General features: G+C 35.7%; 1 protein-coding gene across 1 annotated transcript; it reads right to left on the reverse strand.

Annotated features, from left to right (window-relative positions):
* Positions 1-6,638: 6,638 nt before the first annotated feature.
* Positions 6,639-18,207, reverse strand: CDC45 (cell division cycle 45; the record flags this gene model as incomplete). The annotated part of the gene is made up of 17 exons (XM_009274360.2): positions 6,639-6,703; positions 7,462-7,538; positions 8,000-8,118; positions 9,608-9,691; positions 10,061-10,199; positions 10,401-10,562; positions 10,815-10,913; positions 11,315-11,446; positions 11,840-11,959; positions 12,785-12,835; positions 13,705-13,766; positions 14,566-14,614; positions 15,221-15,276; positions 16,443-16,586; positions 17,187-17,324; positions 17,749-17,841; positions 18,139-18,207. Coding segments are annotated over 17 exons (1,659 nt in total), but the record flags the coding sequence as incomplete, so codon positions are not given.
* Between the last annotated feature and the right edge of the window lie 1,112 nt (positions 18,208-19,319).

A 19,319-nucleotide genomic window follows, 5' to 3' on the forward strand; every position in this document is an offset into this window, starting at 1 on the left:
GAGAGTCTGGAATTTTTTTTTCTTATATTTTTCCTTACTACCAGTTTATTAGTGCAGCAGACGAATTGTGCTCTTGCTTTGACTTGGAAAAACAACGACTAGTAAACAGATTGCTTTCTGCATTGATGAGTGTAAAGTGATGCATATGGCAAAACAACAATAATTTGGACCATTAATAGTCACGAGTGAGATACTGGTGTTAAACCAGCTAGATCGATTAAATCATCAGATCAGTGCACAGTAGCTGTCAAAAGGGCAAAGTGAGTGTTAAGAATTATTAAACAGAGGGACAGACAACAGTCAACACTATTATACTGTTGCATAGACTTGTGCACCCACACCTTGAATATTGTGTGCAGTTTTTGTTCTCCCCTGTCTGAAAATGATTTAGAGAAGAGCAACAATGATAATCAAGATACAGAACAGCTCCTGCAAAAGGAAAAATTAGGCTTCTCTTCTTCAGACTGGCAAGAGATGACCGTGGGGAATATAAAAAAGGTTTACAAAACGATGCGTACACAGAAGGGTAGGGACTACAGAGCACTGAATAAGCTAGCAATTGGCAAGTTGAAAAAAAATACTAAAAAGTTGTAATTTTTCATACAATATCTAGCTAGGTTGCAGATCTACTCACTACAGAATATTGCACAGGCTAGAATTTTACAAGGATTCAGGAGGAAGTTGTCCAGGTTCACAGATAACTACTGACAGTTACCAAATACACAGAAACCACACCTGGTTCAGGATGTCCTGGAGTACAAGGACTGGGAGAGTACTTGTGTGCGTGGGAGGAAGCATCATATGCAATTGCTTTGTTTCTATACTCTTCCCTAGCACCTGCTTTTGACATTATAGAGGTCAAGATACTGATTAAACAGCCCACTGGTCTCCCCTCGTGGCTGTTATTACCATGTTTAAAGTGGTATAGACCCAGTAGCTCATTCATACAAGAAAGTTGTAACACTTTTTCACTTTCATTTTTTTCTTGAGAAACCGTAAAGGAAGTAAGAATTAATTCTTACCCACTATGCAACCTTGATGTTGGTAAGCACAAGTCTATTCAGTCACTACAATTCTGGGGAAAGGGATTCACTTTAATTCCAATCAAATGAGGTCCTTACTGTGCAATTTCAATTATGTCTACATTTATGACCCCAGAAAGAAAACAGCCATGAATCACTGTGCAGGAATGGTATAATTTAGTCCGCTTGTTTAGCTGCTTCAGTACTTTGGTATTTAAGGACTTTCATTATTTTATTCTCTTAAAAGAACTAAAACATTTTAAAGGATTTGTTTCATACTTTTATTGTTCTCTAAAAGAGATTAGCAGCAGCAAAAATAATTTAAAGAGCTGATTAATATAGAGTACTATTACAGCAAACAAACGGAATGGTATAATTTAGTCCGCTTGTTTAGCTGCTTCAGTACTTTGGTATTTAAGGACTTTCATTATTTTATTCTCTTAAAAGAACTAAAACATTTTAAAGGATTTGTTTCATACTTTTATTGTTCTCTAAAAGAGATTAGCAGCAGCAAAAATAATTTAAAGAGCTGATTAATATAGAGTACTATTACAGCAAACAAACACAGCAGAGGAAAAAGAGTTACTGGAGCTCAAATATAATCCTTAGGGAATGTTTCTATTTGTATTCAGACATGGTTAGGTGGAATGTCACCATACATCTAAGAGGGTAAGCCGATTTCTTAGTGCTCTAACTATTTATTTTAAAATTACTCATTAGAGCCACATTTTCTGTTTGGGCAAATAAATCAAAAGCATAATAATCTCTTCATGAAGAGATGTCAAGAGTTCTTGGCACGCAGTCTCTGTCCAACACTTAACTGTAAGAAGCGACCATTGTAACTAACCTACACAAACGAGTTTCACTGAGCCATTCAAACCACCAATTTATTGCTGCTGAACTGAGCTACTTTTATATCCACAGACTGGCGACTCCAAAATTTTGGATCTTCCGGTACAATGATTCTCCAAGTAATGTTAACATATTTGTCTACAAACTCTATAGCATAGAATAAACTCTGTAAGGAGTGTCTGATACTATTTTACATATTGTAAAATGTTGACATGCAAAAGTTTTATCTATTGGCAGAGACTTCTTCAGATTTCCACACAGATTTAATAATTTTCTTTTTACATGGAATTCAGCATTCCTGACTGATTTTGGGCCACATTTGGATGGCCTTGGGATCAGTTCAACAGCTGATCAATTCTAAAATTTGCAAAAGCATTCTTGTCACCTCCAGTAGATCTTGGGAAAACTAGAACCTTAAAAAACACCAAAACCCAAAAGGCAATAAAGGAGGGACAAGGGAAGCTTATTGTCCATGTAATAGATCCACAGCTTCAAGCTTACACATCTGTTTGGAAGACGAAGAACTTGCCGGTAAAGCAATTACCAACACATCCCAGCATAAAAACTAGCTCCCATTTCTCATCCTCCCAGCATAATGCAATATGCTGAAGCTAAAGGATGCATGTGCCTGAAAATCTGCCCATTTTTCAAGGAATGACAGTCACCTACTAAAACTAACACACAAACACTCCCCCCTCCCCCAACTTCCTTCTTCATTGCAAGGCACGATCTGTATTTATCACAACAGCAGGAAAAGGTGGTAGCAGTAGAAACCAAACATGCCCTGAAAGGTGAATGAAGTAAACACAAAGTTCCAGGAGAGGGACGAAGAATACAACAGCAATAAGAGAACTGATGAGGTGAGATGAAGGGGTTCACACACAGCTTCTAATGAGACGGTGGAGAAAAAAAAACCAGGAAAACCAAAACCCCAAACAAGGAGATAAAGGTAATGGCTTGCTAAGGTACCCATCTGTCATGGTTTAACTCCAGCCAGCAACCAAGCCCCACACAGCCGCTTGCTCACTCCCCCCCAGTGGGATGGGGGAGAGAATCGGAAGGGTAAGAGTGAGAAAACTCATGGGTTGAGATAAAGACAGTTTAACAGGTAAAGCAAAAGCTACACGCGCAAGCAAAGCAAAACAAGGAATTCATTCACTGCTTCCCATTGGCAGGCAGGTGTTCAGCCATCTCCAGGAAAGCAGGGCTCCATCAAGCCTAACGGTGACTTGAGAAGACAAACGCCATCACTCCAAACATCCCGCCTTCCTCTTTCTTCCCCCAGCTTTATATGCTGAGCATGATGTCATATGGTATGGAATATCCCTTGGGTCAGTTGGGGTCAGCTGTCCCGGCTGTGTCCCCTCCCAACTTCTTGTGCACCCCCAGCCTACTTGCTGGTGGGGCGGGGTGAGAAGCAGAAAAGGCCTTGACTCTGTGTCAGCACTGCTCAGCAGTAACAAAAACATCCCTGTGTTATCAACACTGTTTCCAGCACAAATCCAGAACACAGCCCCATACTAGCTACTGTGAAGAAAATTAACTCTATCCCAGCCAAAAACAGCACACCATCAAAACTATTCCATGTATTGAAAACATAGCACTAAAGGTAACTAAAGACAGTTATTAAACTGAGATGTTACGTACCCATGCCTGTTGATGCCTTCCTCACAACATTTCTTTCCCCTGTCTAAAGGTTTTGTACAGGGAGAAAATGGGGAATTTAGTTGTTTGTTTAGGATTTCCTGATAGATGGCTGCTGAACCATGAGTCAGATCCAGGATGTAGAAGACCGTCTATGCATTTACTGAGCAAGCAGACTGTGCAAGTAAAAATTCAGTTTTACCCAGCACATATTATTCATTCCATATACATGAAGGTGGTCTCACACACTGAAGCACATCGTATTTACTGCTACACATACCCATGTTTTTCTCTATTTACATCTAGAAGCATGAAAGCCCTAAATATATGACAGGGCTGAACTAAAGTTAGTCATTTAGTGCTGTGGAAAAGGCAGTGATTCTTTTGTGACAGATAAGTTTAAGATAAATTTAGGAAATTCACTTGACTCACTCAGCAGTTTGCAACTGAAAGATAAAGTGAAAATATTTAGAAGTGTGCTCAAGTGTCACATAGACTCTTAGCTTTTACATTGTAATCGTGGTTTGTCACTGGTATCAGTGTTCAAAAAACAACATAAACTTGTGTGTTTTCATTTCCAGACTTAAAGCACAGTAATCTACTTCAAAAATGTAATAAAATTACTGTATGCTGTGTACAGGCAAAACCCAAAGTATGCTGGTAAGGGGGGATATTATTTATTGCCAATACTACCTAGTAAACATGCAAAACCAAAAGGTGGCATTATGTTTTATCTTGGGAAGCACAACTTTTTGGCCATTGCAGCTTGGCACTGGGATTTTACTCAGATAAGATGAAAATATTTTGGGGGAAGAAAAAAAAAAAACAACCACCCAAACTTTTGTTTGAATTAAAATATATAGTTTAATTAGCTCTCTGTTGGCTACATTTAAATCACATTTAATATTAAATTAACCTGTATTAAAAATCTGTACAAAGTATGAAGTAATGATATATAACCTTTACATAGTCATTGTAATACATGAAAACATTAAAGTCACACAGAATTCAAGTGAACATTGCAAGAAGAAAAAGAATTCCAAACATAAACACATATACATACCCACCCAATGCACAGCAGGGTAAATCTAACAAGCAATACCATTTCATATGACCAAAGTGAAATGCAGTCTCTGTTATGGAAAAGGATTGAGCTAGTCTGTCAATATTTATAACACTACAGTCTACACACAATTATCATAGTATTTTAGACTCTTTCCAGGAAAATTATTCCCAAAGCCAAGCTACAAGTGACAATACAGTATCACAATGCATGACTAAAAATGCTTTATTGACACTGGAATTCCCCAGATTTTTCATTCAGTATTTGGCAGTTACTCAGTACTTGGATTTTAAAAGCCCTAAAAAAAATCTTAAAACTTGTCTTACAGAACATTTATTTCAATTAAAGTACAAGACCTCAACCTGATAGTACTAAAAAACAGTTTCAACATTCTAGAAATTCAAGGAGGTTTTCAAAAAGTTTCTTATTAAAAAAACCAAAAAACAAAAGCATTCAAACCAATTTTAAAAGAACATTTGAATGGTAATATAATGGTAATATAAATATGAAACTTCTTCAAAACCTATTTTTTTGTTATTAGCCAAAAACTAAACATCACAGGAGCATGTCTACTAATAAAAGCAGGTTTGACAAATAGAAGTCCAATTTGCACATACTCCTAGTTGACACCTTTTGCCATTATGAAGATGGGATCTTTACAAAGAAGCAGTGTTCAATATCTGTGTGCTAAGGTTAAAATCCTTCTGACCTCCCAAGAGCCATAAAAACAACAGTCCAGGCCTGTACTTGTACATTTAAGATAAAGCAAGATGATGTATCACAATTGCAGCACCAAGAACTTTGCAACATCAAAAATAATTTCAGAGCATCTGATCCTCAGCTTCCAGCACAAGGAGCCAAAAAGCACCACAAGGGCAGAAGACAAACGGAAACTATCAGTTGTCGGAGCGTGAAGAAAGAAAACAGATGTAGAAATCTCGGAAGCCATGCATGGCTATGCTGGCTAACAAACAACTGCAAGCTATTGACCCACTGTTTCAAACTTCTGAGTAAACAGAAAAAAGAAGAAATTGTAGCTTTGATACCCATTGAAAAAAGGTAAGTCATATTGTCATTTGGCTAGGACTACCAACATTCACAGACTGTTACTAAAGTCTTCATCTTACTCCTTTGCTTTCGTATATATACCATAAAGATAACCTTGTGAGATTACTTTACATGTTAATACTGAAGACCAAATCTTTATCTAGGCATGAAAAAGCCACGAGGTACTTTATATACTTTCAAACAGTCTTACAGGTTGTCTGAACAGACTTTACAAAACAATTTAGAGTTTGGCTGCTTCTCTGGGAGAAAGCAAGCTATCGCCACCCATCACTGCAGAATAAGCGCTCACACAAACCAATAAAAATAGTTCATCATTGAAAGGCAATGAATGTTTGAAGACAACTGCAACAATTTGACAGTCTCATCAGACCTACAGTAAAATCTGTCTTGCCCTAAAGTAGCTTTAAAACAGACTTTGAACTAGTGTGAAGCTAATAGTCACAACTACAAATGAAGTCTTAGATCCCCATCTTTATTCCAGATAAAAACTACACACTAACATAGGCTACAAGCTTAACACTGTGAAAGAAAAATGCAAATTCTACATTAACGTCAAAGCCAAGAATGGCACTGCTATGGCCAAGATTCCATCCTGAGCTCAAACAAGCCATCATAATTAAAAGTCAGTAACAGAGTATCAACAATTAGCCAATATCTCAATTTCTTTCACCACACAAACAGCTGCTCCTTTTCCAGCTGAAGTTAAAAAGCCACAGAAAGTTAAGAACAATGGAAGAGAAGCTTATGGATGACGAAACTTAAATAAATCTCTTAAGGAGAAAAAAAAATATTCTGCTTGTACATTGTCTGCTTCCTCCCAAAAAGAAAAACAATTGTCTTTGTAAGAAACTCTCATCTTCAATTTATATTTTCACTAGAAGTTGCCACATTTTCTTAGAACATTCTACAGATAATATACAAATGTAATTTGGTTACTAACTTGATTTGTAATTAATTTTTGAATTAGTCCTCCTTACACTGTCTTACCATTAGGACAAGAGAGAAATGAGTGCATCCAGAAATTTGCTCCGGTCTTCTGTTTTCAATTCAATTACTAAAATATGAAATATTTTATTACAAGATGCAAATAACAAAGATATACTAGATGTCACACTTGAAGAATATTAATTCCAAGTATACTTATTTATATTCTTAATCAACTTTAAGAAGAGAAAAGAGAAACTATTTATTTGGACAAAATGCAAAGCACATTGTCTATTTTGCTCTTAGATTTCAGCAAACTCCGATTTCTAGGTGCTCACTACATGATATAGCTGCCACTTTTTAATCTAGGAATGTTTCTTTGTATGTTCAACATGCATACCTAAATATGTATTAATAAAAACTGCCTCTTTTGTAAGCACAAAGATAGGCAAATCTCGTTGCGTAAGTATCTCATTTTTCAAACAGACAATAAAGAATGCATCTCATAACATCAGTACCATACTTGGTTTGGCTGCTAAATATAAAAACCCTCACAGATAACCTCACAGATTTTAAACTGAAGTGCACATATGAAAATCATTACCCCATGCAACATGTAGATCGTCTCAAAAATACATGCAAGCCTCTGCTTAGTAGTTTGTAATTTCTGCACAACAAGATAGCACTTAGAAAAAGACTGACAAATAACGTAGTTTGTGTTTATACTAGACTCAGGAATAGTGTATCACATACACACCCCTTGATGTTTGCATCTGAGACATACACAAATGAGTACATTGCCTACAGGCATTATGCTTTATGAGGCTGTGTAAACACTGACCCCTAAAGGACTATTTGGTGAATGAAGTAAGGGATAGCATTACTCACTTGACATGTCAAAATGGTTGTGTAAAGTCCTAGAATTGGTACTGCCTGCAGCTTTCTCAAATGCTCTTCCAAAAAAGCTAGAAGATGAACAGAAATACAAATAAGCATTACAGAAAAGGATACATTTACTAAGGTAGAAGTATGCAACTTTTTCCTTGCTGAGAGCTGAAAATGTCTTCCAGGTGTTTTTCATGTGCCATGTATTCAACATACACCTCACTTATTGAAGTGCAAAAATCTTAACATTGCAGGCTTTAAGAAATGAAGTCATGGGTCATATAGTAAACTATTTCCATCTTTTAAGATAAAGAAATAGTTAAGAGGGAGGGAAAAAAAATTTGCAAGGAAGCTGGGGAACATCTGTATCCTCTCTCAGAGTATCCCATGCATACCATATGCAAAAAGCGTATTTTTAAGAAGGATACAATTCAAGTCAACATATTCAATGTTAAATAGGTACAGGAAAGATATATTTGCTTCAGACACAGGAAAAGTCTCTAGACAACCTTTAGTAACAACTTTTAAACAATATACTTACTTCTTTTTGTCAGAGCTTTCTGTCTCCGGAGGAATCCCCACCATGATCACAGTTCCCTGTTCAACATCCATTGGTGCAGCCATTATCAGCGGCAGCAATTTACAACGCTTGTTTTTTGTCTGGAAGTCAGAAAGCCTCTTTGTTAGACAAAACTCAGGAAACAATTTAGTTTCAGCTCTCCATGTGAGCTAGTATTACAAATATTCATCTAAGGATACAGCTATAATGCAGTTCAACAGAAGGTGGTTTCTTTACATAATCTCTTAATCCCCTTCTTTCTTACACTAAAAATCACTTTAAGGACCAATAGAAATTTCAATTCTTCTCCTATCTTGCATTCCATTTTAACACAGAAATTATATAGACAGACAAGATATGATTTACAGTAAAGAAAAAAGCTCTTTAAAAAAAACCAACAAAAAACTGCTGGTATGGGTATCTAAAAAGTTGGACTAGGCTTAATTTTTTGTAATAGTCATACATTGAAATACAACAGATAAAACATTGACAAACACAGTCTTCACTAGAAATTATTTTCCCTTGTCATATTGTTTCACAGCAGTAAGCTGTAACTTTTAACAAATTTTGTAATTTAATTAAATCAAAAAATAATTATGAAGATTTTAACATTTTTAGACACTTAAGTAAATGAATCAGAAGTTTGTTTAAAGCGTTCTGTTCTTAAGGTAAATGTTTCGCAGTGAGTTTTTAAAATGCTGTCCTGCTCCTAGTGGCAGACTAGTTATTCACCATGTCTAACTTTAAAAATGAGGACAGACAGATGCAATCTGACAATGATGGACCACCATAAATTTCATTTACAAATTAGGAATTGCTCACTGTGAAGAGAGTTCTCAGTCTTAAAACCTCATTTTTATCTGAATTGTGTAACTAATAGCTCAAAAGATAAATGCAATTTAATTTCAGTTACATTAGTTGTAAAGATCAGAGGATTTTATTTAAACAGACACAGAAATATTTAGATAACAATTACCAGTCCTACAATACTGCTTTTTTTTGGTGCGTCAGGTTAACTTTTCAACAGACACAGAATATTTAGATAACAATTACCAGTCCTACAATACTGCTTTTTTTTGGTGCGTCAGGTTAACTTTTCAAAGTACATATTTAGCGATATGCTCCCTCAAATCTTAGAAAATTACACACAGGTTTTAGATTGTGAGTATCTTAGTAATGAAAACCCTTTCTAATGCTACAAAGTCTCCCAGGCAGATATCTTTCCTAGAGCAGCATTCACAGATAACAATTACCAGTCCTACAATACTGCTTTTTTTTGGTGCGTCAGGTTAACTTTTCAAAGTACATATTTAGCGATATGCTCCCTCAAATCTTAGAAAATTACACACAGGTTTTAGATTGTGAGTATCTTAGTAATGAAAACCCTTTCTAATGCTACAAAGTCTCCCAGGCAGATATCTTTCCTAGAGCAGCATTCACAGATGTGCTAAAATTATCCAACTGATTAGCAGAAAAACATTATTAAGATTTTCATATAATGTTTTTAATAAGCAACTGCAAGTATCCAACAGAACAATAACTACTACACAGGCCAGAAGTTAGTTAGTCAAAAGCTTTTGATTTACTTACAGAGCAAACAAAAGATTTGAGTAAGTATTTACTAAGCAGGCACAGAGACACTGGTTTGGAAAACAGTTTCACGTCTGGTGTGCCCTAGGAAAAGAAATATTGTTTCAATTACAATGAAGATGATTCTTCCACTTATTTAATATCTACTGACAAGTCTGAAAGTTTTGTGTGGCTCAAAGAACACTAACAAGAACCATTACAATATAGGAGTTTGAGCTCACCCACTTGACTTTGATATGAAGCCCTCCCCACTTTGAGAGGGCTGATTCTTCCTTTGGGAAGTTCAGAGTAGATGTCAATATTGACCCATCAGAGGACAGCACAGTATAGATAAATAGGTTCTTTCTGACAGTCATTCTTATTGAGCCAAGCAGTTAGGAAAACAGTGTTATTCAGCTGTGAGACAGCCAAATATGACAGTCAAATGAGACAGCCAAAAACTAAAGTTCTGACCTCCATGAGAGAGCAATAGAGAAAAGGCCCCTGAGAAATTACAAGGTTGGTGCAAATACAGCTGGCTACTGTCTGCTGAATGGCACGTAACTGCTTTTTGGCTAGGTCCAGTCCTTGGTGCAGTTTGTCCAGGTTACCCCTGCAACAGAAAGAATAAAAATAAACACTTTCATATAAAAATAAAGCTTTTCACAGAGAAGTGAGAACTCTCTAAACACTATTCACAGGGATATTTTGGTTTTTCTTCAGTGGTTTATGAAGCATCAATGCATCTTTTAGATACATAACCCATGTTCCCTAAATAAAATTGTAAATGAATGAAGAGACATCTTTTCAGTACCTGGAGAGACTGTCCAAAGCTTTAATGAAATTAGTTGTCTCAGGCCCCTCTTTCTCTATATTCTCCATGAGAGAAGCTGTTGCATAAACTATATCACTTGCTGAGAACTTGTTCTTAAAGCCAAAGTGAATGCTGAAGGTCTGAACTCTTAAATCCTTCATTCTGCAAAATGAAATATAACCAGTAAAGATTAGCAATATTATTATCAACATTGACCAGCCATCTCCTCAGTACGTTAATGTTAAGAACATGAAGACAAACCATACCCTAACATTTGCAACGAGCCTAATATTACTTTGTCAATCTAAAAAACATATTTTTTAAAACAAGATATTACATGCTCTTCATACAAAAATATTTGAACTTAATTGAAAAGTATTTTCAGATAAAGCATTTGTATTTAAAACGATTTACCCAAACTTGTTTGCAGATTCTTCGATCATTTCCCGAAGATTTTCTTTCAAAGACATGTCCATGGAATTAAACTTCTGTTTCACTTGCTTCAAAGGCAAACTAAAAACAGAAGGAAAAAATACATTGATAGGTATGCCAGAAGAAACAAAAATATTTTGCCTTCCTTTCATAAGACTTTCTTAATATTAGATAATTTAGCAAGTTAACTCTGACTAAGCTTGTTCATGTTCTTTTTCTTTAGTCATTGAAGAGTGGATGTGAGAAAGCGTAGGTTACTTACTAATCTACTATTCCATAAAGGCATACAGCTGAAGTATTCCTCATACACCAAGACACAAGTTGCATAACTCAACTCAAAGAGACTCTGCAACCTACTCAGAGCCCCACAATCATATTTAAAAACTAAGAAGCTGAGTACTTGCAAGCTATATTCTCAATATTTTCCCATGATACATTGAAAAAATGATCCTTTAATCGAGACCCAGATTTTTATAACTCACCCCATGTCAGCCAAAAACTCACGGAGCCTCTTCTGCCCTTGTACGGACCAAAGCTTAAGGCTAGCAGAGGTATATGAAGTGTTACAGAGACTTTCATATAGAGACCAGTGCTGATAAAGTGCCAGGCGCAGACTGAACAGGAATTACGGAAAATAATTATAAACACATATATCATTTGAAGTTACAAATAGTAACAAAACTCCACAACTAATAGGTAAGTCTTCAGTTGCCCTTATATATTGCATCTCTGTACTATGTAAGATACAGTTAGAAGCTGCAGGTGCATGTAGCACAAGATGAGCAACAGTGATTTATAACTAATTCTGAAAGGTTAAGCTGAACTGAAGCTACATGAGCTATTGAAAGAGGGATTCATGTTCAACAAAACATTCAAATTTCCATTTCTTTTAGTTCCATTCTCAGCAGCAGAGATGGTGCTGGGATTTTTTTTCCCCTAGATAAAAACTCAACTGGGGCTCACCAAGTGGGTAGAGTTCATTTTCCCCAGATCTTATGCAAGGATACTCATATTCAAATGCTATTCGCATGCAATCAATTGACAGAGAATTTTCTTCATCCTCGTTGCGGTGGTTATGGCGAGACACATGACGCTGTAGGATTCCAATATCAGTCACATACTTCATTCTTAAAAACAAATTTGTTACTTCATTCTCTTCCTGTGTATTTTTGTACTTGACTATGAGAACACAAAAATGCTTCCTAAATATTACACATTGGCCTGTCAGCAGCATGAAAACTGTAGATACCTCTTCAAAAAAAAAAAAAACCCAACCCAACCAAGTTGTTAAATAATGTTCTTTCAATATTCAGCCATATACCCAGGCAATTAAAGCTAAAATAAAACCAATACAGAGAGACAGATAGACTGACCAATGAAATTAGTTACTCATTACATTTATCTCCTTGAAAACATCAGTGTGTTAGTAACAATAGAACACCAGAATTAAAGTCTACACACGTACTACTAGAATTCTGATGGTATCTAGTAGGAAATAAGAAAAGAAAAAAAAAAGAGAAAATCTGAAACTCCTTAACTAAAACTGGAAAGGAAGCTGGAGGATACAGAACATACAAAATTTTTTTCCTTTAATAAAACTGTATGGAGGTCGTATTTACGTAAACTACTATTAAACACCATTTCTTCCCAGATCAGAAGTGATTGTTTTAGGATTTTTAAACTAACTTTATTTTTCACAAAATTATAAATAGTAGAAAAGGAAAACACAGTTTTTTCTGATGTATATTCCCATTTTTGGAAGGCATCAGATCACATTCAGTCATTAAGATATTTAATGTCACTGTTCATTAATTATCTTGTATTATATTAATTCCCATATGTTTCCTGATCTCTATTAATTGCTATTAGTTACTCCTAAAAATAAAATTTAAAAGATAGATAAATAAATAAAAAATAATAATAAAGATAAAGTAAAAAAAAATCTTTCTTACTGAGTGATTTTATCTTGGACCCATTGATCTGTTAGGCCAACAATAGCCCACCTAAAATTGGGGGGGAAAAAAGGAAAAAAAAAAAGTTAAACCAAAAAATATTCCAGTACAGTATATTGTATTTAACCCTCTGTCCTGGTTTCAGCTGGGATAGAGTTAATTTTCTTTCTAGTAGCTGGTACAGTGCTGTGTTTTGTAGAGGACTTTTCAGTTTCTCGTGCCCTGCCAGCGAGAAGCTGGGGGGGGGGACGGACGGGGGGGGACGGGACACAACAGCCAGGATAGCTGACCCCAACTGGCCAAAGGGATATTCCATACCATATGACATCATGCTGGGGGATGTTGGCCAGGGGGGTGACCGCTGCTCAGGGACTGACTGGGCATCGGTCGGCAGGTGGTGAGCAATTGCATTGTGCATCACTTATTTTGTATGTTCTTTTATCATTATTATTTTCCCTTCCTTTTCTGTCCTGCTAAACTGTCTTTACCTCAACCCACGAATTTTACTTTTTTTTTTCCCCCGATTCTCTCCCCCATCCCACTGGGGGGGGGAGTGAGCAAACGGCTGTGTGGTGTTGAGCTGCCTGCCAGGTTAAACCACAACACCCTCTAAGTATATAACAGAACAAGCCAGAAGCACTGTTCACCAACTGTACGTAGAAGTTAATAACAAAGCTATATACTATTATTCCCTCTTTAGCAGACATACACATATAGTACCATCCTCCCTTTTTCCATGCAAAATCTATTGATTGCTTGTAATCAATTTACACAGATGTGTCCTCCAATTCAAGACATACATCCACACACGAAATAAACTGGAACCTCATACTGAAATCAAATAGTTTTGGGAAATCTTGCCTCTCTTTACTATGGGTTTAAGCTTCTAGCCTCTATGAAAAATGATAATGGAAACATACCACAACATGTCATTCAAGTCTTTAGACATTATCCATGCCAGATCAAACATCACCATCGCAGACTATATGAGGGAGAAGCAAAAAGAGACAACAAATGAACACAGAACTCTCACTTCATTAAACAAATAGAACACAATTAAATTTGCCAAATACTAGCATGTTACTAAAGCTCTAGAAATCACACTTGAGTCTGACAATCTGCCAGTGTCTTACTTTCTAAGACACTAAGTAGAAAGAAAAATATTTTATACAGCTCTGCAAACTTGCGTTATATATAAAGCAGCACTTAACAAAATATAAAAATCATCAGGTAAGAGGCCAAATGACAGAAGGAACAGTTTGATGCCCTAAGCGTTATGTTTGAAATATCCTGACACTTTGAAAACTTTGAAAGGCAAACAAGCTCCCTACATGCTGAAGTCTTTTTGCGAGGGTATTTTGTGCATAGACACTTTTGTCAAGACCTAAAAAAATTACACCTTTTTTTTTTATACCAGCATTAGAGACATCAAACAACAAAAATGCTGATAGTTCTGGTTTATCATTTTCCCCCACTGTTAACATTACATATCCACTGTGACTCAGTTGGCTGTTGTCTGCCAGTCTACCAGTATTGTTTCTATGATGTAACTAATTAATCAGTGGTAAAATTGGATGTACACAACCAGAAAATATTAAACTGCTAAGTCAAACTACTTGTACATATAGAATGTATCTTATATATAATAAGATACACAGAAAATAAGATATAACAATATTATTATAATGTATAGTATTATTAGATAATTATAACATTGGATATTGTCCAATTACCTTTACATTGGCGCCTTGTATTTTTATGGCAAACAAGTTTATACTTACTGAGGTCCCATGGTATTCATATTGCTCATAATCAAAAATAATTTCTCGTCTAAAAAAGGAAAAAAAACCCACACGACTAAGTGGTGAACTAGTCATTAAAAATTTGTCAGGAATTGTGAAATAATATTTAAATTTCATTTTAGCAGTTAAAAAAAAATTAAACTTAGGCTAGAAATTGTTTTTCTGCAAGGCAATTAGATTTTAGTAGCAACGTGGAAACCACACTGAAATGTACTCATAAAGTAAAAAGGAAAAACTTATTAAATCATTATTCCTCAAATCCCATTTTCTTATCTTATTTGTTCCTGCTCGTTCCTATTGACACTAGTGGGATTGTAAAGGAAGAAAACAGAAGCACAAGTTTCACCCTAAGATAGACAAGATAAGAATACTACAGCTACTTAGTAGCTGTATGAAGCAATGCACCTATTGCTACTCAAATTTATAAATTACTATTTGTAAATACCCTCCATTTAAACGTTTTATTTTTACATAGTAAACATCTCTCTCCACTTTCTGACTAAAGTTAGAACTAAAGCATCTTGCAAATTGAGCAGCATAGTATCATGTTTTTGTATTCTCAACAAGATTTTAATCAAAGAATAAGAGCAAGAAAGAGAGATACAAGCAACATAAAAAACCGAGATAAACACACCTGCGTGCCTCCCATTCTCGCCTTTGTCGCCTTTTCATTGTTCTCTCTATTACAGCCTGTAAATTAATTTGGATGTTAAAAAGCTAGAAAAAACACTCTAGTAGATTAGCACCTATCCAGATACTTTAGTGACTAATTCTTCATTAAAAAGACTTAATTAAAGTCTTCATTAAAAAGAAGAATTATTCCTATTAACAACATCTAATGAGAAAAGTATTATTATCAAATATTTTTCCAAGGAACACACTCTTATAAAGTCACGGCATCTTTCTGCGCTAGCGTTTGTTTAGCTTGTCTTCACAAATAAGAGGCCCAGTACACAGTATTTTCAACACTAGCAACATTGCATCCTACCATTTTATAACATAAAAATAACACTGATGAAAAATAAAGAGAACTAATGAAGCTCAGAAAAAGAGGCACTCACTGTATATTCAAAGTCCATAAGTAGCATCATCAGCTTGAAAACTCAAAGAAGTCAAAAAGATCTTTGTGAAATATTTAACAGATTTGAGAATAGCTTTTGTGTATACTATTTATAGATTTTCCTTTGAATTTCTGGTATCTGCTTTTGCTGAGTTAGTGCCCTTTGTAGATTAGTAGGAAAAAAATGTACAATGTTAATAGAAAAATAATATGAAATACATATTAAACCTGAGAATGTCTTTACATTTAATTGTCTCTTAATATTGCTAGCCTCATGCCTTTGCTTCCTTGTATGGTATAAATAGAAAATATGCTACAAATAACATATAGCAAATTTAATTTTTTGTGTCTACCATAATATACTTTTGTTAGTTTAAAGCTACAAGGACAGAAAAAATGTGTTGCTAAATTATTTGTGAGCTTCTATCTTCTCAAACAATTACTAAAAAAAAAGTTTCTATCTAAATAAGTTGTTTTGTTAGACTGAAAAGCCCAGAGCACATAATCAGATAGATCTTTTCAGTTCACTAATTACACAAAGACAGCATTATGCATAATCAAGTTCAAAACATGTTTTTTTTATAAGGGGAAAATATTTTTCTGCAGTTCAGATAAATAAACATTTTGTGTATGTGAAACTACTGGTCGTAGTAGATTATTTTTATATCTTACACTTGAATTTGTGATCTAATGGGACAGAATTTTTAAACTCAAATGTCGTTATTATGATGATGTAAAATATATGTAATAAACGTTTTATTTTCCTTCTTTTCACAACAAAGTAGCAGAAACACACCTCTTCAAAACGTCTACGTTTCTCTGAAGGTTCTGACCCATCACTGTCACACTCTGAGTCCTCTTCTTCATCCTCTTCATCTCGGAAGATATCGTCATAAGCAGGAACATCGAGATCATCATCTTGTTTAACTAACAGCTTAATCTAGCAAGAAAAAAGGAAGTATTTTAAATAAAGTATCTTATTTAGTGATTAAAAAAGCATTTCAAATGACAAATGAGAATACTTCAGATACTTAGTAAAGGAAACTAAAAATTCATTTTGGCTGTGATCGATTCCTGGCATAACGAAAATACTGCTTTTTAATACGAAGACCATACTCATTTATACAAAATAAGAGTAAAAAATGTATTCCTTGATTACAGCATTACTGAAAGAATTATCATTTTTAATGCTTGTTAAAGTCATGTTGTCAAATAATTTGTGCTTAATACTCAAGTTCTAAGTGTTGCTAGATGATGGGAGATAATACATGTTACATTATGGAGGGTGTTTATCCTCTGATTTGTAGCAGTTTGATTTATAGCAACAGGATTAACAGGTGCTTACTACTGACAACTATCACACCGCTAACAGTATATACTTTATCAGTGAAAACAGATTTTTTTTTTTCCTGATCATGTACATTACTACTGCAAATATCCATTAATACTGCTTCCTGACCTACTAGCTAACACAGAAAAGCACTACACCACCCACCACCACACTGTGCGAAGATTTTTATTATGAAAGAAAAGTGTTTACCTGTGTGTCATTGTAAACATTCACTACATTGATAGGCCTGTGGCTGTCACCTACAAAAAAAAAAGCGTCTTCTTCAGGCTGCAAGATCTCCAGAAGGTCAACATTGGCACCACAATTAATAAGAACAAAATATTTGAACTGCAAACAAAACAAACAAACAAACAAACAAGCTTTTTACTTCAATTAGCAGGAAACACAGAAGTCTGAAAACACCTTTACAAAACCTCCAAAGCACTCATCATTGCTTTTGAGATTTGATGGAGGAAAAAAATTTGTAAGACAAAACACCAAATTTGGGGATGTTGGACATCCAATGCCACCACCTTTTATATCTCAAAATGTGTGCAAACTTCATTTGAATCTATCAAAATTACAGCACATTAGTTTGAGCTGATGTAAACAGCTTGACAAATTTGTTACTGGTGTGTTAAAATTTAACCACTGTTTTGAGGTAACCGATAATAATTAGTTTAAGAGCTTACATTTTAAGTTGGGGTAAAGGAAGAAGTGCATGCCTATGTAAGATGAACTGCAACTTAAAAAATTTCCAGTGTTTTTTCACCTGATCTTTGTGCTCAAGAAAGGCAGTTTCAAGTTCTTGCCATCCAGATACTGGGACGAGCGTGTATTGCACATGATCACATTGAAACAAAGCCTGAAATGAAGCAAACAGCTGTTAGCAAAGGTGTGGGGAAACAACCTCTTCTACAGTGCTATACCATGCTATAGTTCTATTTCATACAAATCTTTATCTTGAAGACATCCCAAATGACAAATCTATGTGAACTTTGGGAGTATGATTTACCAGTTTGCAATGTCATAACTCATGGAAAAAATAAGTTACAAAAGCAGATTAAACCTTCACCCTTTACCCAGTTCAAACCTATTAAGAGGATCCCAGGGCATTTTTTCTTTTACTGTTAGCCTACAGTGATAATGAACAAAGACTTACTTGGAGTATTTTACAAGCACATAATGCGTCAACATCTGAGGCAACAAGAAGAAGAACACGCTGCAAAAGTAATAGAATAACAGTATTAATATATTAACATAAGTGCCAAATCTAATGTGCTGGTACCTGAAATGCATAGATCACTGTGAGACCAGAAAGTAAGAAATTTAGGTAGAGATCATCATAATCATAAACCAGGATTGCTTCTGAACGGACACTGCAACGAAAATTAACCGATTTGAATCCCTATAAATATGAACAATAAACAACTCCACATACCTAAAATACGTCAGCTGCTTTGAGGAAATGTAATTATTCAGACTCCTATGAACAGCACAGAGTTTTGAAGGTTCAAAGCTAGTCAATCCTACAACTATTTTCATCATGTCTAGAAAGGCCTAAGTTGTCAGCACAGGATCTGGAACAGTTTTGAGTAAAGAAAATCTGTAGCAAAACCAGGAGCAAGGCAACTCTTGAAATGACCTTGATTTAAGCAAAACAATTTATCTGGTGTTTTTTTCCGGTTTGTTGTTGTTGTTGTTGAGATTTGCTCACAGTTGGAGAAGTTGAGGGAAATGCTTTCATTTGCACAACCCATAATATAGTTTTCACAAGTAGAAATACTAAAAGACTGTCCAACAAAAGCTTTACCACTTCAGTGTACACATCCACTCTGAACAAAGTCAAGCAAACTGTGGATTAAAAATGAAAGTAGCCAACAGACCTGCTACAAGAAAGACTGCAAGAGAAACCTCAAAGAAGACGGAATACAAGATTTAGTGTCTGGGCAAACAACATAAAAACGGTTAAAAAGATATAAAGAAAAAAAACAGGTCTAGAGGTGTCTTGGTTAAACGAAAGATCCACAAGAATACCCAAAGCACTCGCGAGAAAGGAGGTAAACTGTAAGTAAAACCTCTAGCGAGACCTCGTCGCACTAGCAGCAGCTTTGGGTCAGGTTTGCAACGCCGTAGCCACGCTCGGGAAGGATATTGTCACAATCCGGGCTGACTGGCGGACCCACCCACCCTCAGCGCGGCCCGAGGCGTTACGCCCGCCTGACAGCAGCGTCCTCCGCCGTCGGCCCCCACCCCGGCAGCCCCGGGGAGGCAGGCACCACCGCCCCCCACACCCCCCGCGGCCCCAAGAGGACCGTAGCGCCTCAGCCGACCTCGCCAGCG

The sequence above is a fragment of the Aptenodytes forsteri genome, unplaced genomic scaffold (assembly GCF_000699145.1).
Source record: "Aptenodytes forsteri isolate BGI_AS27 unplaced genomic scaffold, ASM69914v1 Scaffold79, whole genome shotgun sequence".
Classification (NCBI taxonomy): domain Eukaryota; kingdom Metazoa; phylum Chordata; class Aves; order Sphenisciformes; family Spheniscidae; genus Aptenodytes; species Aptenodytes forsteri.